We start from the raw sequence: 19,495 nt of genomic DNA, 5'->3' as shown, positions 1-19,495 counted from the left end.
TAGCTGAAAGGACCTCGTTAAGCCAGGGGCTCGAATGCCAGAGCCCTGTGAAGGTAAGAGGGGTGGGGACAGGTGTCTCAGCCAGGAGGATTGCAAACCCTCCCTAAGGGTTCTCCTGATCTGGTTTAATCTGTTCCTCCCCAATGTTCAAAGAAATAGCTAAATAGGCTTCATTAGCAGCCTCTTTTGTTATTTTAAATGATCAATCAGAGCTGAAATCAATTGAGATGGGGCAGTGTTTCTACCCAGCCTGGAAATCACTGAGACTGATGTGCAGAAGTCACAGCAGAGAGGCAGGTGGCAGCAAAAAGTGACTGACAGTCAGCTGGCAACTGAGTGGCTGAAGAGGTTCAGCGAGTGGCCAGCAAGGTGGCTGATGGAGAGGCGCAGAGAGTGGCCAGCAGGTGAGTGCCCGAGCAGTGGAGCAAATAAGGTTCCTCCTTACCTCCACCCAGGGTGGGAGGTGAACTCTGCAGATGCACCTCTGAATTCTGGGTCTGCACTGACCAAGGACAGCAACTGTGAGTGGGGTGCAGAGAAGGGACCGGCACGTGAAAGAGACTTTTGGGTTGCTGAACTTAAGAACCTGAGGGAAAAGGACACTGCACAACTTACTTGAGGGTGGGTCTTTTGCTCATGGTTTATGTTTATGAACCCTGTTTGCTGTGTTTTCCCAAATTAATGCTGAGTTACTTTCCTCCTTTTATTAAAAGTTTCTTTTCTACACTCAGACTTTGTGCTTGTGAGTGGGGAAGTATTGCCTCTCAGAGGCACCCAGGGATGGTGTGTAATTTTCCCAGGTTACTGGGTGGGGGCTCGAGCCGTTTCTGTGTTGTATTGATGGAAAGGTATTGAATTCAGCCCTGTTGCTGCTGGCTCCGCCTGGCAGAAAGGTTACATCTGGATTTTGACTTTATTTCCCCACTAATGTTATTTCCTGGACACACACCATGAACTCCTTGTCAGTGTGATGGAACCGCAACAGCGACTTGTAGCACCGCTTATTATTTAATATTACTTCATGTGATTAGTGGCTTAGTTAGTAAAACACCATACAAGAATCAATCTAGTTAATCCCAATCCTGTTGAGCACTAGCCCTTAGATGGGAAGGAAAAACTGCTGTAAATACATCTCTTTATTCCCCGGACATTTAAAGGACTGTAAAATATTAAAAAAGTAAAATAAAAACCAGAACAGAGATTCCAGATGATTTCCCTCCCTTCTATTTTAGAATCAGAGAATCTGAAATGTAGGGCTGGAAAGGACCTTGATAGTCATCAGGGCTAGTCCCTGCACTAAGGCAGGACTAAGTATTATCTAAACCATCCCTGCCAGGTGTTTTGTTTTCTCTTTGTTTCCCATTCCTCACTAACAAACTCTTGGGCTGATCTCGGATTCCCAATATGGCCCATTGAAATCAATAGGAGTTTTGTGTGTGTAAAGAAACAGGAGCAAGTTGCTAAATAAAATAATCGCCAACACCTTAACTCAGTAGGATTACTGGAAAAATGCCTCTAATGTTATCTTACTATTACAGGTTTTGGTTGGTATCAACATTTCATACAAGATGGTATAGTTAAAATTAACCTTTATTTGAATGGTTTGAGCCCAGTGCTTCATGTACTTCAACCGTTCCCTATTCTAGTTCAGCATATGGAGTTCTGCATGGTTGGGTCTCCTAGTTTGACTTCCACACCTGACTTGAAGAACACCTATCAAGGTATTCAGCTGCAATCTCTCTTTCTTCTTTTATTTGGCTAAAGCGCAGTGCTGAGTTTGTAGAATCACAGCTGCAAGTTATTGATGTAGGAACTGAACGTTTGCTGCCCTGTGCATATCGTGAATGCAGCGGGACCTAGTAGTATGTGTGCTGGTCTAATCAAAAGAGGCTGTGTATACTGCTATCGGAGGGGTGTCATTGAAGCATGTGTAGATACATATGAGTTAGCTTTAATCTAGCTAGCTCATATACTGATAGCAGTGAAGTCGGGCGACATGGACTTCAGTGGGGCTAGTCACCTGGATAATTACTCAGGGTCCCAAGAGAGCTTATACAGCCCGTGCTGCTGGCTTCATCATTAGCCAGCTCAGGTCTATCTGTGCTGCAATCATCTTCCCCTCCCTGCATTGCCATGGAGATATTGTTTATTCATGAGGTCCTGAATAAATAAAAGTCAAAGGAGAGCGAACAAACAAAATGGTAGAGACTGGTCCAGCAGAACTTTACTCATGTGAGTAATCTCCTTGAAGTCAATTAGACTCATCACATGAATAATGACTACTGGTAGGGGTATGATTTTGCAGTATCTGACCCCTTTTTTTGGTGTACACTGTGTTACTGTTTTACTTTTTCTCCTCTCTTCCTCATTGGCAGCATCAGTCTGGCACGTGTAGCCTTTGAGTTAAATGGTAGACGTGCGCACAGTGTTTAATGCACAAACCAAGCATGAGATTTTAATATTTTGTTAATGATTTTCAATAATGATCCAGTTTCATGAAAAGCACATAGATTCATTTTCACTCTAAACCAGTGGTTTTCAACCTGTGGTCCGCAGACCCCTTGGGGTCCGCAGACTATGTGTAAGGGATCTGCAAAAGGTTGTTGTTGTTACCATAGAACAGTGGCTTTCAAACTGTGGTCTATGGACCCCTCTAGGGGTCTGCAGACTTCCGAAAGAGTCCACATTTCCATTTGACATTTTTAGGGGGCGTCCGCAAATGAAAAAAGATTGAAAACCACTGATCTAAACTGTTCATATGTTTGAATTTAAAATATGATTTATTCATTTTTTAAATTTCAAAATGGCTTTCGGGCAAAAATAAATTTATGTTGCAAACCTCTGAAATCTGGAATGGTTTTGATGAAAATAGCCTTTTTATAAAAACGATTCACAAGAAACCAAATTTGTGGGTCACAAAATGGCCTGGAATTAAATGAACATTGTCAGATAAAATTCCATATGCACCCTTCTGACTTTTTAATACTCTTTTGATAAACCAAGCGCTCTAAAGCTCGAGATAGCTGAAACAAAAGTGACCTCCAGTGGCTACATGTATTATTTCTGGCTGATGTCAATTTCTCTTCTTTTTTGTTAGTACAGTGGTTTTCAACCTTTTTTCATTTGCGGACTCCTAAAAAATTTGAATGGAGGTGCAGACTCCTTTGGAAATCTTAGACAAAGTCTGCAGACCCCCAGGGGTTTGTGGACTACAAGTTGAAAACCACTATGTTGGAAGACAGGCAGAGTAAAATCTCAGTTACGTTTTGGGATATGAATGTTTCATTCATAGTGAAAACACTGAGGGTACAAAACAATCTTACAAAGTCTAAATATCAGTGTCTGTATATAATAGATGTAGAACTTCCATAGTTGAGCTCTGACCCTGTTAGGTGAATTATGGAGGCAGACCCTTGACTTGACACAGAGCCGCACTGAAATCAGTGGGACTCTGCACAGATGCCAGGTTCCCTCTACACTGTTCTCTTTGCAGGACTGAGGCCTAGTTTGCTAACTCTGTGTAGTAAAACCTTGCACTGATGAAGCTATGTAAGTAGCAAGTAGCAAGCTAATACAGGTTGTGAAATACGCTGTTAAATAATAATTTCTGAGAAGTTATGCTGTCAAGAATCAGAGGCAGGCTTCTCAAGGTGAATTTGTACACACAAATTCAAGCTCCAATTGTGAATTTTTTGTCAAAACAGTAATAAAACTGTATATTTAATTTTATCAATACCTTATTATTTATTACTACTATCGTCTTATTATTTGGGAAACTTCTCTGCAGGAACCTATAGTCACTTAGAGCCAGATTTTTGAAGGTCCTTAGACAATTAAATATGTAGCTAGGAGCCTAGTGGGATTTTCAAATCATCTAAGCAGGTTGGGCAACTAAACTATCCTTGACAGGTTTCAGAGTGGTAGCCATGTTAGTCTATATCAGCAAAAACAACGAGGAGTCCTTGTGGCACCTTAGAGACTAACAAATTTATTTGGGCATAAGCTTTTGTGGGCTAAAACCCACTTCATCAGATGCATGGAGTGAAAAATACAGTAAGCAGAATGTATGTATATTATAGCACATGAAAAGATGGGAGTAGCCTTACCAAGTGTGTGTGTGGGGGGGGGGGGGGGGGGAGAGGGTCAGTGCTAATGAGCCAATTCAATTAAAGTGGAAGTGGCCTATTCTCAACAATTGACAAGAAGGGGTGAATACCAAGGGAGGGAAATTACTTTTGTAGTACTAACAAGGCCAATGCAATCAAGATGGCCCATTTCCAACAGCTGACAAGAAGGTGTGAGTATCAGCAGAGGAAAAATTACATTTTGTAGTGAACCAGCCACTCCCAGTCTTTATTTCGGCCTAATTTGATGGTGTCCAGTTTGCAAATTAATTCCAGTTCTGCAGTTTCTCATTGGAGTCTGTTTTTGAAGGTTTTTTCTTAAAGAATTGCCACTTTTAAGTCTGTTATTGAGTGTCCAGGGAGATTGAAGTGTTCTCCTACTGGTTTTTAAATGTTACGATTCTTGATGTCTGATTTGTGATCTACAACCTATCCTGAAGGACAAACCTTCGTTCTCACAGAACTTGGGAGACAGGCCAGTCCTCGCTTACAGACAGCCCCGCAACCTGAAGCAAATACTCACCAGCAACAACAAAACACTAACCCAGGAACCAATCCCTGCAACAAACCCCGTTGCCAACTCTGTCCGCATATCTATTCAAGGGACACCATCATAGGACCTAACCACATCAGCCACACCATCGGGGGCTCGTTCACCTGTACATCTACCAATGTGATATATGCCATCAAGGGGCAGACAGTCTCTATGCAAAAGAAAAAATGGACACTATCCTTGATTTCAATGGGAATTAGGTGCCAAAATACCGTTGTGAATCCCACCTACGGGCCTTTGAAAGTCTGGCCCTTAGTCTCTCTGTACAGCAGTTCCTCATACGTAAAACGGGATAATAGCACTTCTCTACCTCACAGGTGTGTTGTGCAGATAAGCACATTAAAAATTGTGAGATGCTCGGATGCAACAGCGAGCATGGGAGCCACGTAAGCAGCTTAGATAGCTAGCTAGATAGTGAGGGGCTCTCATTTCAGGGTAAACTTTTAACTCACTCTTGCTCTGCCAACTTCTGCTTTCAAGTCGTCCTGTCTTGAGGATGTCTGACTGGATCTTTCCTGGAAAGTCAGTTCTACTTGTTATTCACTGAACATTTTTGTTTGGACAAAAAATGGCAGAGCACTTACAAAGCCTTTCTTTTAAAGCTTTTCATTTGTGTGTATATTAGAGAGATGCTTTTCAGGTACCACAGACATGTAAACTATAGCAGTTTACATGTCTGTGGTAGGCCTGATGGGCATCACTGGACTGGGTTTCAGGAGATCTGGGTTCTATTCTGGTTCAACCATTGGTTGAACTTGGTCAGGTCAGCCACCTCTCTTGCCTCAGTTTCCCCATCTGTAAAATGGGGATAATAAGGCTGCCCTCCTTTGTAAAGTGCTTTGAGACCTACTGATGCAAAGAGCTATATAAGCACTAGGGATGATGATGATTAAATATACTGTATAGTGCAAAATAACGCCCATCCCTTATGGAAAAGTATAAAAAATAACATTAGGATAAAGCAGCAGGAAGAGTAAAAGAGAAATTATCTTATTTTCAAATTCACTGCCCACTATGCTTTCATCCAGCACTCCTGTGTTAGATTTGTGATGTCGGAGCACTCCAGCTGGTAGAATAGAACCTGAAGAGATGTCCACAAAGCATTTCTACAGAGGGAGGGTGAGGATGAGGGTGTGTGTGTGTGTGTGTGCGCGTGCTACATGCTTTACTCATTTGCGAGTCTAACTGCTCTCAAGTTCAGTGTGGAGCTGGGGACTCACTGAGAAGGTTATTGGTGCTAAGACTTGGTAAATGGTGACAGGAGTGAAAAGGGACAACTTGATTACTCTGTTTTTGAAGTCTCTTGTTGAGAGTATTGGAAGATTTAAAAGGAGAGCACTGCACATTCTCGCACATAGAGTCTGAAAGAAACCTAGAAGAAATTTCCAGAGGGTTCTAAATTTCTGAGAGATGTTGGTAAGTCTTCTTATAATAGCTGACTTAGATTAGGAATTATTTGGTTAACAATTTACTGTTGATGTATTTTTCCTGTAATATACACAGTCATCTTCTTTCTGTTGTTGTGTGTACATAGGTCAATTCCTGTTAATACCAAATCTTATGATATTTTTTGCTTGTTTGTACATATTCTGCCCACAGCATTACATTTCAAAGGAGCGTGATCCTGTAACCCTTACTCATGTGAGTAATACCATTGATTTCAACATTCCTCCTCCTCTGATGTGTGCTGATTTAGAGAGTGGGTATGATCGACACATTTCAAAAGATTAGGAGCTAGCAGAGTGTTGAAAGCAGTCCCTGAGAATCTGTGAAGTACAAAGAAGAGGGAAGTGGTGGTGGGGGGGATGGGAAGGGCTGGACTTTTATCATAGAATAGCCCAGTGGCAGAGAGAGAGAGAGGTGATTTATTAATAGAAGTTTGGCAGACATACTGTACCAATATTTAATGACTGTGTTAGGTAAAAAAGCAAGTCCTCACTCAACTCTCCAGCACCCGAGTTTGTGCGGAGTTGGTATGGGGCTCACAATCTGTCAGAGACCAGACACCAATTCGTTGATCAACGGGCTCACACTATCCTTAGCTTGAAAGGCTTCAGAGTAAGTGTGGCAAGTTTATTAGGGGTGAGCATCAATATTTATACACAGAAGTAAACAAAGTGATTAACAGATCATAATGGTCATGTATAATCAATCAAGATTCTACAGGATAAAACAGGTTAAAATGTAAATTAGGTAGAGAAAAGGGGAGATGGCTACTTAAGAGGAGGGGGGTGTCATGAGTAGTTCACAGGTCAGAGCTTTGATTAAAAGTTCAGACAGAGACATCAAGTCTGGGTTAAGTTTAAGCTCATCAAAAGTTCAGACTCAACATTCCTCCATTTGTAGCTTTGGGATAACTATTTACCAAAAGCTACACCCCATTTTAAGGAGCCAAGGGCCGCTTGGCAATTTCAGCCTGGGCCAACTCGAAGAGAATAAGGCCCTTGGCTGAAGTAGGAAAAGAATAAACTGACCTACATGAGTCTATGAGGGAGGGGACACACTGAATACAGCAACACAGTATTATAAGGATAACTATGGCCCCAACAATACCCACCAAGAGTTTTTTAACCCACCCAAATCCAGGCAGCCAATTCCATAAGGCTCCCCACCAATCATAAGGTGGCTGGCCAGAGGAGTAGTTCTTAGCCATTTCCCTTAGATATTTGGTACGTTGAAAAGTGTCAGAGTAGGTGTCATTTACAAAAACACAGCATTCTTCATTTATGAGGGCGCAAGTTCCTCCCTGGGCTGCTAACATTATGTCTAAAGCCATTCGGTTTTGCAAAGCTAACTGGCGCAGCTGGGACATTTCCCCGGCCTGATTCTCAAATAGGGTCGCAGTTTCATTGGTTAAAGATTCTAGTAGTCCCTGTAGACGGATGACACCACCCCTCAAGCTAATGAGACCAGCCCACCGCTGCCACGACAAACCATCACGGATATTAATATCTCTGAAGGTTTCACGGATGTTACGAACGTGGGGAAAATGAGGGGGAGTGAGGGAGATGCGAGAAGGCGGTGTTAGCCATGCCAAATAACATGACCCTGCCCAATCAGGGGAGAGAAAGTAATAAGCTTTGGGCCCGCACACCCAGTATGTTCCATACAATGCGTTTCGGGTATTCCATTTCTCAAAGTAGGAGGTAACCCACCACCCGTTGGACCACTGTTCCCCTGGTAACGCAGAGAGGTCGTTGTGCGAACTGCAGAGGCACAATTTGGTAGTGGTGTTTTCAAAGGGCAGTGTAGTACTGTTTGAGCAGTTGTAGAAGGCAATCGTATGTCCCTTAGCAATTAGTTGGACACCCTCATGATCTGCGCAGGGCTTCTTAAAAGCTGACTCTGAAGGCTTGCCCACCCATGAAAAAGTTGGATCGGAGTGAGGGATCCACATATGGGATAAGTGGGATGCGCAAGGCTTGAAGCCAAGATTTTTACTAAAGGCGGTGCCATTAAAATACATGTTGCATTTACTTGTTCCCACAAAAGTTGACCCCTTTTCTTTAACAAAACACAGTGATCCTGTCTGATTGGTTACCCTGAGATATCTGTTAATTGGCACTCCTGTTTTGTCCCATGTAAGATTGTGTTGGACTGGATCTTTTACTCTAGCCGGTGGCATCCAAGTCATATTAGCAGTGGTCAGGGGAATGGGTGTGAAGGGGAGTCCCTGTTCTGCATTTACTGGAAATTGAGTACATACCCAGCAATTACTTCTATTTTCTAAAATACGAGTTTTAACCTCGTGGGAATATCTAATAAAAGCATTATCTTCATAAGCAGAAAATAAACTAAAAAGGCATAATAAAAGGTCCTCTCATTTTTGCCGAGTCAATTTAAGTCTGATGTCTGAAAGAGGTAAGCTGGTCCACTGGTCGGAGGCAGTGTCCTCAGTGGTGGCAAGAGCTGCTGGTCCGTCACTGTGGTCCACTACGGCTGGCTTGACGTGGGAGTGGTGGATCCAGGATTTGCGTCCTTCCAGGAACACTGCAGTGTGGGTTGTTAAAAGAACCTGGTGGGGTCCAGTAAACCTCGGCTGGAGGGTGTCGCCACGAACGAACTTTTTGGCCCAGACGAAGTCCCCTGGTTGGAACGGGTGGATCTGTTCTTCCAGCGGCACGGTCTGGGAAAACTGCGAGGCTTTCCAAAGGGTACGGAGGCGAGCCTGTAGGGAGAGAAACTGGCACGCGGTCATATGATCCCCTCCCAATAGTGAAACATCAGCACGTGGTAGCGCCCCGCCTTTGAAAGGGGGGTGTCCATAGAGCAGTTCAAAGGGGGATAATCCCAATACATGGGTTGGGCGAGTACGAAGGTGAAACAGGACCAAGGGAAGTACCTGAGGCCACTTTAACCCTGTTTCCTGACAGTATTTAGCCAATGTAAACTTAAGCTCCCTATTCATACGCTCAACTTTCCCGCTAGACTGGGGGTGGTAGGGTGTATGAAAGGAGTGTGAAATGCCCAGTCCTTGTTCTAAACGGCCAAGGACATGACCAGTAAAGTGAGGTCCGCGATCTGAGTCAAGCACGAGAGGGATGCCAAAACGGGGTACAATGTCTCTAAGGAGAATCTTTGCCACTGTGGCAGCAGTACAATTAGCAGTAGGAAAAGCTTCGACCCAGGAAGTCAGAGGGCAAACCAAAACAAGGAGGTGCTTTTTCCCAAAAGCCTTTGGCATATCTGCAAAGTCAATTTGAAGATGTTGAAATGGAGCAGCAGGCGGAGGTCTTCCACCCTTAATTTTGTTAAGAGGCGGAGCAGGTCCATTACGCTGACATGTGCTGCATGCTTTCACTATTGACAGGCAGTAGGGTTGAATGCCTGGAGCATACCAAAAGTGAGCGATGGTGTCCACAAGGGCGTGCGTGCCATAGTGACCCCCCTTATCATGGTGCCAGCGAACTGCCATGGGGTATGTGGAGCGAGGGAGGCAGGCTTGGCCATCCGGCATAAGCCAGGTCCCTTTGACCAGAGTGGCTCCGAGGCTCTCCCACGACTGTAGTTCAGCAGCGGGTACTGGTACGGGGTGCGGTGGAGTAAAGGAGGAGGCTGCAATAGCCAACATGGGCATGGCTAAGGGTAAGACGGCAGCCGTCTTGGCGGAGGCGTCAGCCAGGGCATTCCCACGGGTGACGGGGCTATCATCTTTAGTATGGGCCCGGCAGTGAACTACAGCCAGGACCGAGGGTTCCTGGAGAGGATCCAAAAGCTTGTGGATGAGGGGGAGGTGCTGAATGGGTTTACCGGCAGCTGTCTGGAAACCTCGAAACTTCCAGAGGTGGATGTGACAATGCACAACTCCAAAAGCATACTTGCTATCAGTAAAAATGGTAACGGTCTTACCAGCGGCCAACTGGCAAGCTCGGGCCAGGGCATAGAGTTCGGCGGCTTGGGCTCCCCAGTTGCCTGGCAGTGAGGCGGCCTCTTGAATGTCCCATTCAGAGGTGACTGCATAACCGGTGAAACGCTTGCCATCAACATAGAAGGAGCTTCCGTCCGAGAAGAGGATGCAATCAGGGTTGTCCAGTGGCACGTCAAACAGGTTGTCCCTTATCTGTAAGATGCTATAAACTACTTCCACACAGTCGTGCTGATCCTGGAGGACTGGCAGGTCAGGAAGCAAGGTAGCTGGATTAAGGGGCCCACACCTTTCAAAAATTAGGTTAGTGTCTTCCAAGAGTTCGGCCTCTAGCTGTTGCTGACGATGGGCCGAAAAGACTTGGGTTGTGCCCCTACGCAGAAGGGCTGACAAGGCATGAGAGGTCCAAACCGTGGTAAAATGACCCAGGGTCAGGCTCTTTGCCTTTGTGATCAGCAGGGCAGCTGCTGCCAGAGTCCGGGTGCAGGATGGGGTTCCCTGAGCGACAGGGTCGATCTGCTGAGAGTAAAAAGCAAGCGGGAAATGGTGGGGCCCGCTCAGCTGGGTAAGGACGCCACTAGCAATTCCGCCCCTCTCGTGGACAAAAAGGTGAAAGGGTTTGCTGTAATTGGGGGGGCGGAGAGACATGGAGGAGGCCACACTGTCCTTGAGTAACTGAAAGGCTTGGATTGTGTCCGGGGACCACTGCAAAGGGTCAGGAGCAAGGTTAGCAGTGAGTCGGTGGAGCGGCTTGCTTAACTCCCCGCAGGACGGTAACCAGGGGCGACAGAAGCCAATTAATCCTAAGAAACCTCGAAGTTGTTTCTTGGTGTTTGGCAGAGGGCAGTTTTGGATAGTCTTTATGCGGACTGGGTCCATTTGTCTTCCCTCTGGGGTTAATAGGAAGCCCAGATATCGGACCTTCTGTGAGACCCACTGAATCTTGTTAGGGTCTACCTTGTGGCCTCTGGTGTGTAGGTATAATAAAAGTGCCTTACCATCGATGCGGAGGGCAGCTTCTTCGCGATTACCTAATAGGATGTTATCTACGTATAGGACTAACGTGGATCCCTGCAGACTGGTGAAGCCTTCCAAGTCGTGGCGGAGGCATTGGCTGAAAATCGTGGGGCTGTCTCTGTAGCCTTGAGGAAGTCGTTGCCAGACATAACTTTGTCCCTCCCAGGTGAAACCAAAGAGATACTGAGAGTCTGGGTGCACAGGAATGCTGAAAAAAGCTGATTTTAAGTCAATAACAGTGAACCACTCAGCATCCCAGGGGATTTGACTGATGATAGTAGCTGGATCAGGAACTACTGCATGAAGAGGGACCACATACTGATTAACAACCCGTAGATCCTGTACAAAGCGCCAACGAATAGGGTCTCCGTTCTTTTTAGGAGGCTTTTTGACAGGCAGTATAGGGGTGTTACAGGGAGTGCGCTGAGGGCGGACTAGCTTTTGTGCAATGAATCCCTCGATAATGGGGCGGATGCCCTCCCGGGCTTCCAACGACAGGGGGTATTGAGGGACTGACGGGGGGGTTAAGGAGGGCTTCACTTGAATCCTTACTGGCTCTGCTGAAAGGAGCAGGCCAACATCAGTGTCAGAAATTCCCCAGAGGGTTAAAGGCAAGTCAGTGAGGTCAGGGGAGAGAGAGGGGACGTTTCCCAATTACCCTGAGTTGGGGCCGAATCTCCTAACACTGTCATCAATAATCCTACCCCTTCAGGAGTGCAGGTTAAAGTAGCCTCAAGCTTACAGAGTAAATCCTGGCCCATCAAAGGGATCGGACAAGCTGGGGGAAAAAGAAAACGGTGAGAAAAACATTTATCAGCATAAATAACATTTAGAGGCAAAGTGAGTCCCAGAGACTGTGGGTTGCCCTCCACCCCAGTTGCAGTTTTAACCTCAGAGGATAGCCAGGGAGAGGGGGCATGATTTAAAAGAGAGAAAGTAGCTCCAGTATCAATGAGGAAGGAGACAGGCAGTCCCTGGACTGAAAGGGTTAGACGAGGCTCTTTGCTGGGAGGGGAGAAAGTGAGGAAGGAGCCGGCTAAAGACATTAAGGAAATAAGACCATCACATTGTTTGCCTTCGCCCCCGGGGTACCGTCATTGAGGAGGCTGAGTTTGCTGCAGCTGCTGCTGTTGCCTGTAGTTGATCCAGGCCTGGGGAACGGGCTGAGCTGGTGGTGCAGGGGTGTATTTGTCCCTGGTGTAAGTATCTGCGGATGCGACCGGACCCTCTGGGCGTCCCCAGGAGAGGGGTATGCAACCTGCTGCATCTGCTTGATCTTTTGCCTAGTAATTACTCCTCCCGAGGTGTGCCCTTCCATTTCCCCCTTATCCCTCTGCAGAGATTCCGACCTGGAGTCCTGCAGATTCCCCTCTGCGCCCTGGAGAGAGTCCCCCTGCGGAGGAATAGGGGCAGGGGCAGTGGGGACCAACTGACGAGTCAAAACACGCCGTGGTTTACACCCTTCATCGAAATAACATGGAGGGGGTTCACTCTCGGGAGAATACCTGACTGCCATAATTTTTAAAGATTTCCACAGCTCTGCTGCTGTGTCCCAACAAAACCAGTAACATAACTGTCCCGGATGGTCTTTTTCGATCTGGCTCCTTACTCCTCTTAAGGCAGCCTGTTCGAAAGAGCCATACGAAGGCCACCTCATCTCCGGGTTGGCCAATACCGCGGTATACCCAGTCCAATTCCTTACACACAGTGTGTACAACTTCCTCCTAGACATTCCTGTCTGTACTGGGAGTTTCCCTTCGTTCCATAACTTATTTACAATCCCCAACGGACTCTCAAGAGGCACGCTAGTCCCTTGACCCATGGTGTCTGACAGGAGCCCTCCAACTGGCGTTTACCCTGCTGTCCAGTACACGACCCCTCAATATTGAATTGGCTGGGAGAAATCTCCCGTGGCGCCTGCCAATTCGTATATGAGTGGTCTGACCACTGGACAGAGGCACCGCACCAGAAGGATATCCCGGACAAACTCCCAAATTGTTAGGTAAAAAAGCAAGTCCTCACTCAACTCTCCAGCACCCGAGTTTGTGCGGAGTTGGTATGGGGCTCACAATCTGTCAGAGACCAGACACCAATTCGTTGATCAACGGGCTCACACTATCCTTAGCTTGAAAGGCTTCAGAGTAAGTGTGGCAAGTTTATTAGGGGTGAGCATCAATATTTATACACAGAAGTAAACAAAGTGATTAACAGATCATAATGGTCATGTATAATCAATCAAGATTCTACAGGATAAAACAGGTTAAAATGTAAATTAGGTAGAGAAAAGGGGAGATGGCTACTTAAGAGGAGGGGGGTGTCATGAGTAGTTCACAGGTCAGAGCTTTGATTAAAAGTTCAGACAGAGACATCAAGTCTGGGTTAAGTTTAAGCTCATCAAAAGTTCAGACTCAACAACTGCAGGAACAAGACTAGATCAGGTTTCTAATTTCTGGCTGACACCACTTGCCCAATGGGTGATAGGTTAACAGAGAAGGGGAACAGAACAGTCAATTTTAGATACTCAGTGTTTTATGCGGGGGGTGAGGGGGGGCAGCTTTAGGAGAAAGGAACGTTTTTACAGGCACACTGAGCCTGGAAAGGTTTGTGGACTGAGGCCCCAGTTTAGCAAAGTACTTAAGCAAGTGTTTAACTCTGAGAATGTTGGTAATCCCACTGGAGTCAATGGGACAACTCACATGTTTAAAGGTGAGCTCGTGCTTTGCTGAATAGGAGCCTAACTGTGTTTCTGGGAGAAATGCAGCGTTAAAGATGGAGGCTTCGGACAGAGGGTAGAGTCTGAGAGAAAGTATAGGAGAAAATGCAGGCAGGGACAGTGTAGAATAGAGGCTTAAAAAGTGATGATGGGGACCTTGAATCTGAGGCATAAAAGGAGAAGCCAGTGAATGGATTTGAGGGTAGGTGGGGTGACAGATCAGAGAACATGTTGTTAAGGGACCATATAAGATCCGTGAAACATTTTACTCCAAATTAAGCCCTCAAAATATGATTGAGAAGCACTTAACTGGTGCATTGGCCTTGTGCTAGTCCTCTGCAGAGGGGTGAATGTGTACATTCCCATGCATCCGAAGAAGTGAGGTTTTTACTCACGAAAGCTTAGTGCCCAAATACATCTGTTAGTCTTTAAGGTGCCACCAGACTCCTTGTTGCTTTTACATTCCCATGGAAAGTGCAGCCTGGTATGGACAGGGAAAGGTGGACATATACGGCCTATTCAGGAAATAATTTCATAGCAGTGCTGGTGGCTGAGATAAATTTACAAATGAAAAGGTTTGGAGCTGCTTGTCTGCGTGGAGAGGCAAATAATGTCAAAGAGTGTTTTTATATTTTCCTGTAAAAGCAGCAAAGAGTCCTGTGGCTCTTATAGACTAACAGACGTATTGGAGCATGAGCTTTCGTGGGTGAATACCCACTTCTTTGCATGCATGTAGTGGAAATTTCCAGAGGCAGGTATAAATATGCAAGCAAGAGTGAGTCAGGCTAGAGATAACGAGGTTAGTTCAATCAGGGAGGCCCTCTTCTAGCAGTTGGGGTGTGAACACCAAGGGAGGAGAAACTGCTTTTGTAGTTGGCTAGCCATTCACAGTCTTTGTTTAATCCTGAGTTGATGGTGTCAAATTTGCAGATGAACTGAAGCTCAGCAGTTTCTCTTTGAAGTCTGGTCCTGAAGTTTTTTTGTTGCAGGATGGCTACCTTTAAATCTGCTATTGTGTGTCCATAGAGGTTGAAGTGTTCTCCTACAAGTTTTTGTATATTGCCATTCCTAATATCTGATTTGTGTCCATTTATCCTTTTACGTAGTGACTTTCCAGTTTGGCCGATGTACATAGCAGAGGAGCATTGCTGGCATATGATGGCGTATATTACATTGGTGGACATGCAGGTGAATGAACCGGTGATGGTGTGGCTGATCTGGTTAGGTCCTGTGATGGTGTCGCTGGTGTAGATATGTGGGCAGAGTTGGCATTGAGGTTTGTTGCATGGATTGGTTCCTGAGTTAGAGTTACTATGATGCGGTGTGTAGTTACTGGTGAGAACATGCTTCAGATTGGCGGGTTGTCTATGGGCGAGGACTGGCCTGCCACCCAAGGCCTGTGAAAGTGAGGGATCATTGTCCAGGATGGGTTGTAGATCACTGATGATACGTTGGAGAGGTTTTAGCTGGGGACTGTATGTGATGGCCAGATTCGTGAGCTAGAATGTTTAGGTTGCTAGGAAAGGTCACAACCTGCTATTCGATTATTTGTTTCTGTTCTGTGGTGGTGCACCAGCCATGCACCATATCATGCATCTTAGCCGTCATGAAGCCCTGCGGTAGCATGAAACTGTCCCATTAAGAATCTGGTAAATCAAGTTTTGATGTGTTTCCCAATTTGTATTTATTTTCAGTGGCTCGGTGTGGGGATCTGGGTGCACAGAGCTCGTTTGGGAGTTCTGGGTACAAAGAGGTGTGCTTGGGGCGGATGCACAGGGGTTGGGCAGATGGGGCTGGGTGGGTCTGACCTGGCATCGGCCAGGGCATCCCCAGCCCCCCGCCAGTGATTTACCTCTCTGCCAGCTGCTCCGGGTGCCCAAAACTACACACCCGCACCACTGGGGAGGGCTGTGTGACTGCTCTTGCAGCTTCCCTTTGCTCCCCCCTTGGAAAGGGGACATGAATTCTGCGTGTGTGCAGTGGTGCAGAATTCCCCCAGGAGTACTTTTGACTATGGGCACACTGTGTTAGTAATGTCACTTACTGTCCCTACACATCACCTCTGTTCTCCAAAGGATCATGTTTAAGGCTGGCTATGACATGCTGAGGTTGGCTGGGCAACTTGAAACAAAGCGGAAAAGAGTTGGTAGGTGACATGTTCCTTTAGCCTGGCTTTTGTCAGAACTGGAACACTGCTGTGGCCCGGGAACCTGTGGATCTCAAGATTCATAGATTTCAAGGCCAGTAGGGACCATTGTGGTGATCTGGTCTGACCTCCTATGTAACACAGGCCATAGGACTCCCCCTCCACCCACCAAAATTCCTAGAAGAGATCTTTTAAAATTCTTAGTGATAGCGAATCCATCATGATCCTTGATAAATTATTCCAATGGTTAATTACCCTCACTGCTAAAAATTATGCCTTATTCCCAGTCTGAATTTGTCTAGCTTCAAGTTCCAGCCATTGGATCACATCATACCTTTCCCTGCTAAATTGAAGAGCCCATTATCAAATATATGTTCCCCATGTAGGTACTTATAGACTGCAATCAAGTCCCTTGTTAATCTTCTCCCTGTTAAACTATATAGATTGAGCTCCTTGAGTCTATCATTATAAGGCAGGTTTTCTAACCCTTTAATCATTCTCATGGCTCTTCTCTGAATCCTCTCCAATTTATCAACATCACTGTTGAATTGTGAACATCAGAACTGGACACAGTATTCCAGTAATAGTTGTACCAGTGCCAAATACAGAGATAAATAACCTCTCTACTACTGCTCAAGCTTCCCCCGTTTATGCATCCCAGGATGGCATTACCTTTTTTGGCCAAAGTGTTGCACTGGGAGCTCATGTTCAGCTGATTATCCACCATGGCCTTCAAATCCTTTTCTGAGTCATTGCTTTCCCCGTCCTATAAGTATGGCCTACACGCTGTGTTCCCAGATGTATACATTTACAGTTCACCATATTAAAATGCATAGCGTTTGCTTCACCCAGTTTACCAAGAGATCCAGATTGCTCAGTGATCTGTCCTCTTCACTATTTACTACTCCCTCAATTTTTGTGTCATTTGCAAACTTTATCAGTGATCTGCCAAAGGTCAGAGACAGGCCCTGACGCCTGGCTCACATGGCAGCTTGGGTCTGGAAAAGCCATTCTCCCCTGCTGTTGTTAGTCCTGGTGATCCCCTGTAAGGGCTCTGATCCAACTCCTATTCAAACCAATGTGAATTGGATAGGGCCCTAAATGGCTTTTTCATGATGCAGTTGGGGAACTGGAATGAGTTAAGCTGGTGAAGCCAGTTCTAACTGAAATCAGTTATCCATATATCCCTGCAGGGTTGTGGAAGTTGATACAGTCAATACAGCCATCCCTTGCACCCCTTCCCTACCCACAGAGCCCAATATCTAGTCTGCTCTGTTATTCGGATATTGCACTTGTTACTACAGTGGTTTCTGTGGGATTTAGAGTAAGGCCTTGTCTACACTACAAAGTTTTGTTGGCAAAAGTTATGCTGCTTTAATTAAGGCTAGGTCTACACTAAGGGGGGGGGGGCGATTTAAGATACGCAAATTCAGCTACGCGAATAGCGTAGCTGAATTCGGCGTATCCTATTTGACTTACCCCGCTGTGAGGACGGCGGCAAATCGACTGCTGCGGCTCCCCCGTCGACGGCACTTATTCCTCCTGACGAGGTTGGAGTAAGCGCGTCAATTCGGGGATCGATTTATCCATCTAGATGAGACGCGATAAATCGATCCCCGAGAGATCGATTTCTACCCGCCGATCCGGGCGGGTAGTGTAGACTAGCCCTAAAGTGCTAGTGACCAGACGTCCCGATAAAATCGGAAACGTCCCGATATTTAGGTGTTTGGTCGGGACACAATTTGTCCGATATTTCACTCTGCTGGCAGCTTTTTTTTTTCTCCGCCGGTGGACCCCCCGCCCCATGTGTCCTGATATTTCCTTCCTCTCATCTGGTCACCCTAGGGGAGGGTTGCATGCTTGCAGGGTAGCAGAGATCAAAACAGTGAGCAGAGCGGTCACAGCAGACGTTGTGGGATACTGGCGGAAGCCAGTTCTGTTGACAAAACAAACAGCAGTGTTTCTAAACTGATGCTTTGTCACTTCAACTTGATGCCTCTTGTTGAGGTGGCTTTATTTTGTTGGTAAAATATCAGCATTTTGCCGCCAAAAGTAGCTTTCTAGTGTGTACACCTCCCCTGTTTTGTCTGCAAAAGGCAGCTTTTGCCGACAAAACTTTGTAGTATAGACAAGGCCTAAGACAGGAGCATGTGCCTAGAGCCACGGCTTTTGCCCTCCCATTTGCTGAGGAAGCAGAAGGGAGTTCTCGCTCTCACATACCTACCCCTGCCCTTGCAAAATAGCTTCTTATCATCCCCTTTGCTATGCTCTATTCAGCTGTACTGTGCATATCTGATTTCCTGTAAATCATTTGTAATGTTTATCAGCTTTAGTAATGGGCCTGATCCTTGGCCTGATCATCTTTTCATGCCAGTCCTAAATGGGCAGCTGGGGCATCTCCTGGCATGGAGGAATCCATGAGTGACACAAAGCTGGCTTAGCTGTCTCTTTGCTAACCCCGCCCAAACCTCCCAGGTGTAAGGGAGGTGCTGCAGGCAGATGGAGGACGAAGGTGGCTGGAGCACACTTGCTGTGCTCCGGTGAACCCTGCCAGCATAACGGCCCCTCAGGGGCCATTTCAAGCCAGTGTAATTTAGAAAGCAACAGAGAGTCCTTTAAGACTAACAGATGTATTGGTGCATAAGCTTTCGTGGGTGAATACCCACTGTGTCAGACGCTTGACGCATGCATAATTTAGAAGATTCCTGAGGATGCTCTAAAGTTGCCCTGGACTGAACCATCTCCTGATAGTTGTAGGAACTGGAGGGCAGAAAAGTGATGGAAAGCCACATCTTTTTTTCCACTAAAGATGTGCTGCACTATTCCAAGGCACCTCTTGTTCTGGCCCAATCAGTTTAATGATGACCCCTTTCCCCATCCCCACATTTTTTGTCAACACCAGGGTATCTATTTTAACCTTCTGAAGCAGCATCATGTGCTATTAAAGTGGCGCCACCTGCCCGGGCACTAAATGAAGTTAACTCATTAGGAATCCTATTGCAACGTTCTTACGCATCAGTGGGGCCATTTCTCTCTTTGAACTAATGATGTCAGTTTATAACTATTGAGAAACCCAGACATGACTTGCTCAGTAATGTGGGTGGTTTGTTTTCTGTTTTTGAAGGTGGACTGATTTTCTCATTTGAATCAGCCTGAGTGTAACCAGAACTCACCCAATGCTAGTGATCACATGTCACCTGACGGCTTCAGTGACTCACTGCAAGGGGACAGTACATTCCAGGAACGAACACACGGGATCAAGTGAACTTTTCAACTTCAGTGCTCTACGTATCTCAGGGGTCAGGCTGCGTACCTGAATGACTGCCCGATTCTTATCACACCAGGGATCCCTGGAGTTGGCTAGTAAAACTGCTGACTTAGTGTGGCCAGTGAATCGCTTGACCAGCAGCAGCCATTTGGGTGTCTGTCCAGCTTCCTTGGACAGTGGGAACTATACACTTACACAAAAGGGAGATCTAGGGACAGTCTTTTTGTTCTGTGTTTGCACTGTGCCTATCCCACCGGGGTCCTGGCCCCTGACTGGGGCTTGTAGGAGCTATGGTAATACAAATAATTA

The 19,495-nt window shown here is 46.0% G+C and overlaps 1 protein-coding gene across 9 annotated transcripts in view; it reads left to right on the top strand.

The window, feature by feature from the left end:
• The window catches only part of LPIN1 (lipin 1), a 118,626-nt gene that overhangs the window by 7,494 nt on the left and 91,637 nt on the right, over nucleotides 1-19,495 (top strand). For 3 of the 9 annotated variants that reach the window (XR_010599426.1, XR_010599423.1, XM_005293096.5), the window contains exon 1: nucleotides 5,877-6,093. The exons of 3 other annotated variants lie outside the window; for them this stretch is intronic. Coding sequence is in view for 3 of the 6 variants with exons in the window: in XM_005293096.5 (XP_005293153.1) it covers nucleotides 6,088-6,093 (6 nt within the window). In the remaining 3 variants the exon portion in view is untranslated. Of the gene's footprint in view, nucleotides 1-5,876; nucleotides 6,094-6,276; nucleotides 6,319-13,665; nucleotides 13,766-19,495 lie in introns of those variants that run through there. 3 more of the 9 variants (XR_010599422.1, XM_065587692.1, XM_042848704.2) reach the window with 2 other exon arrangements.

This window comes from Chrysemys picta, chromosome 3 (assembly GCF_011386835.1).
Source record: "Chrysemys picta bellii isolate R12L10 chromosome 3, ASM1138683v2, whole genome shotgun sequence".
NCBI classification, from domain to species: domain Eukaryota; kingdom Metazoa; phylum Chordata; order Testudines; family Emydidae; genus Chrysemys; species Chrysemys picta.
The sequence above is the reverse complement of the archived record's forward strand: the minus strand, read 5'-3'. Positions and strand labels throughout refer to the sequence as shown.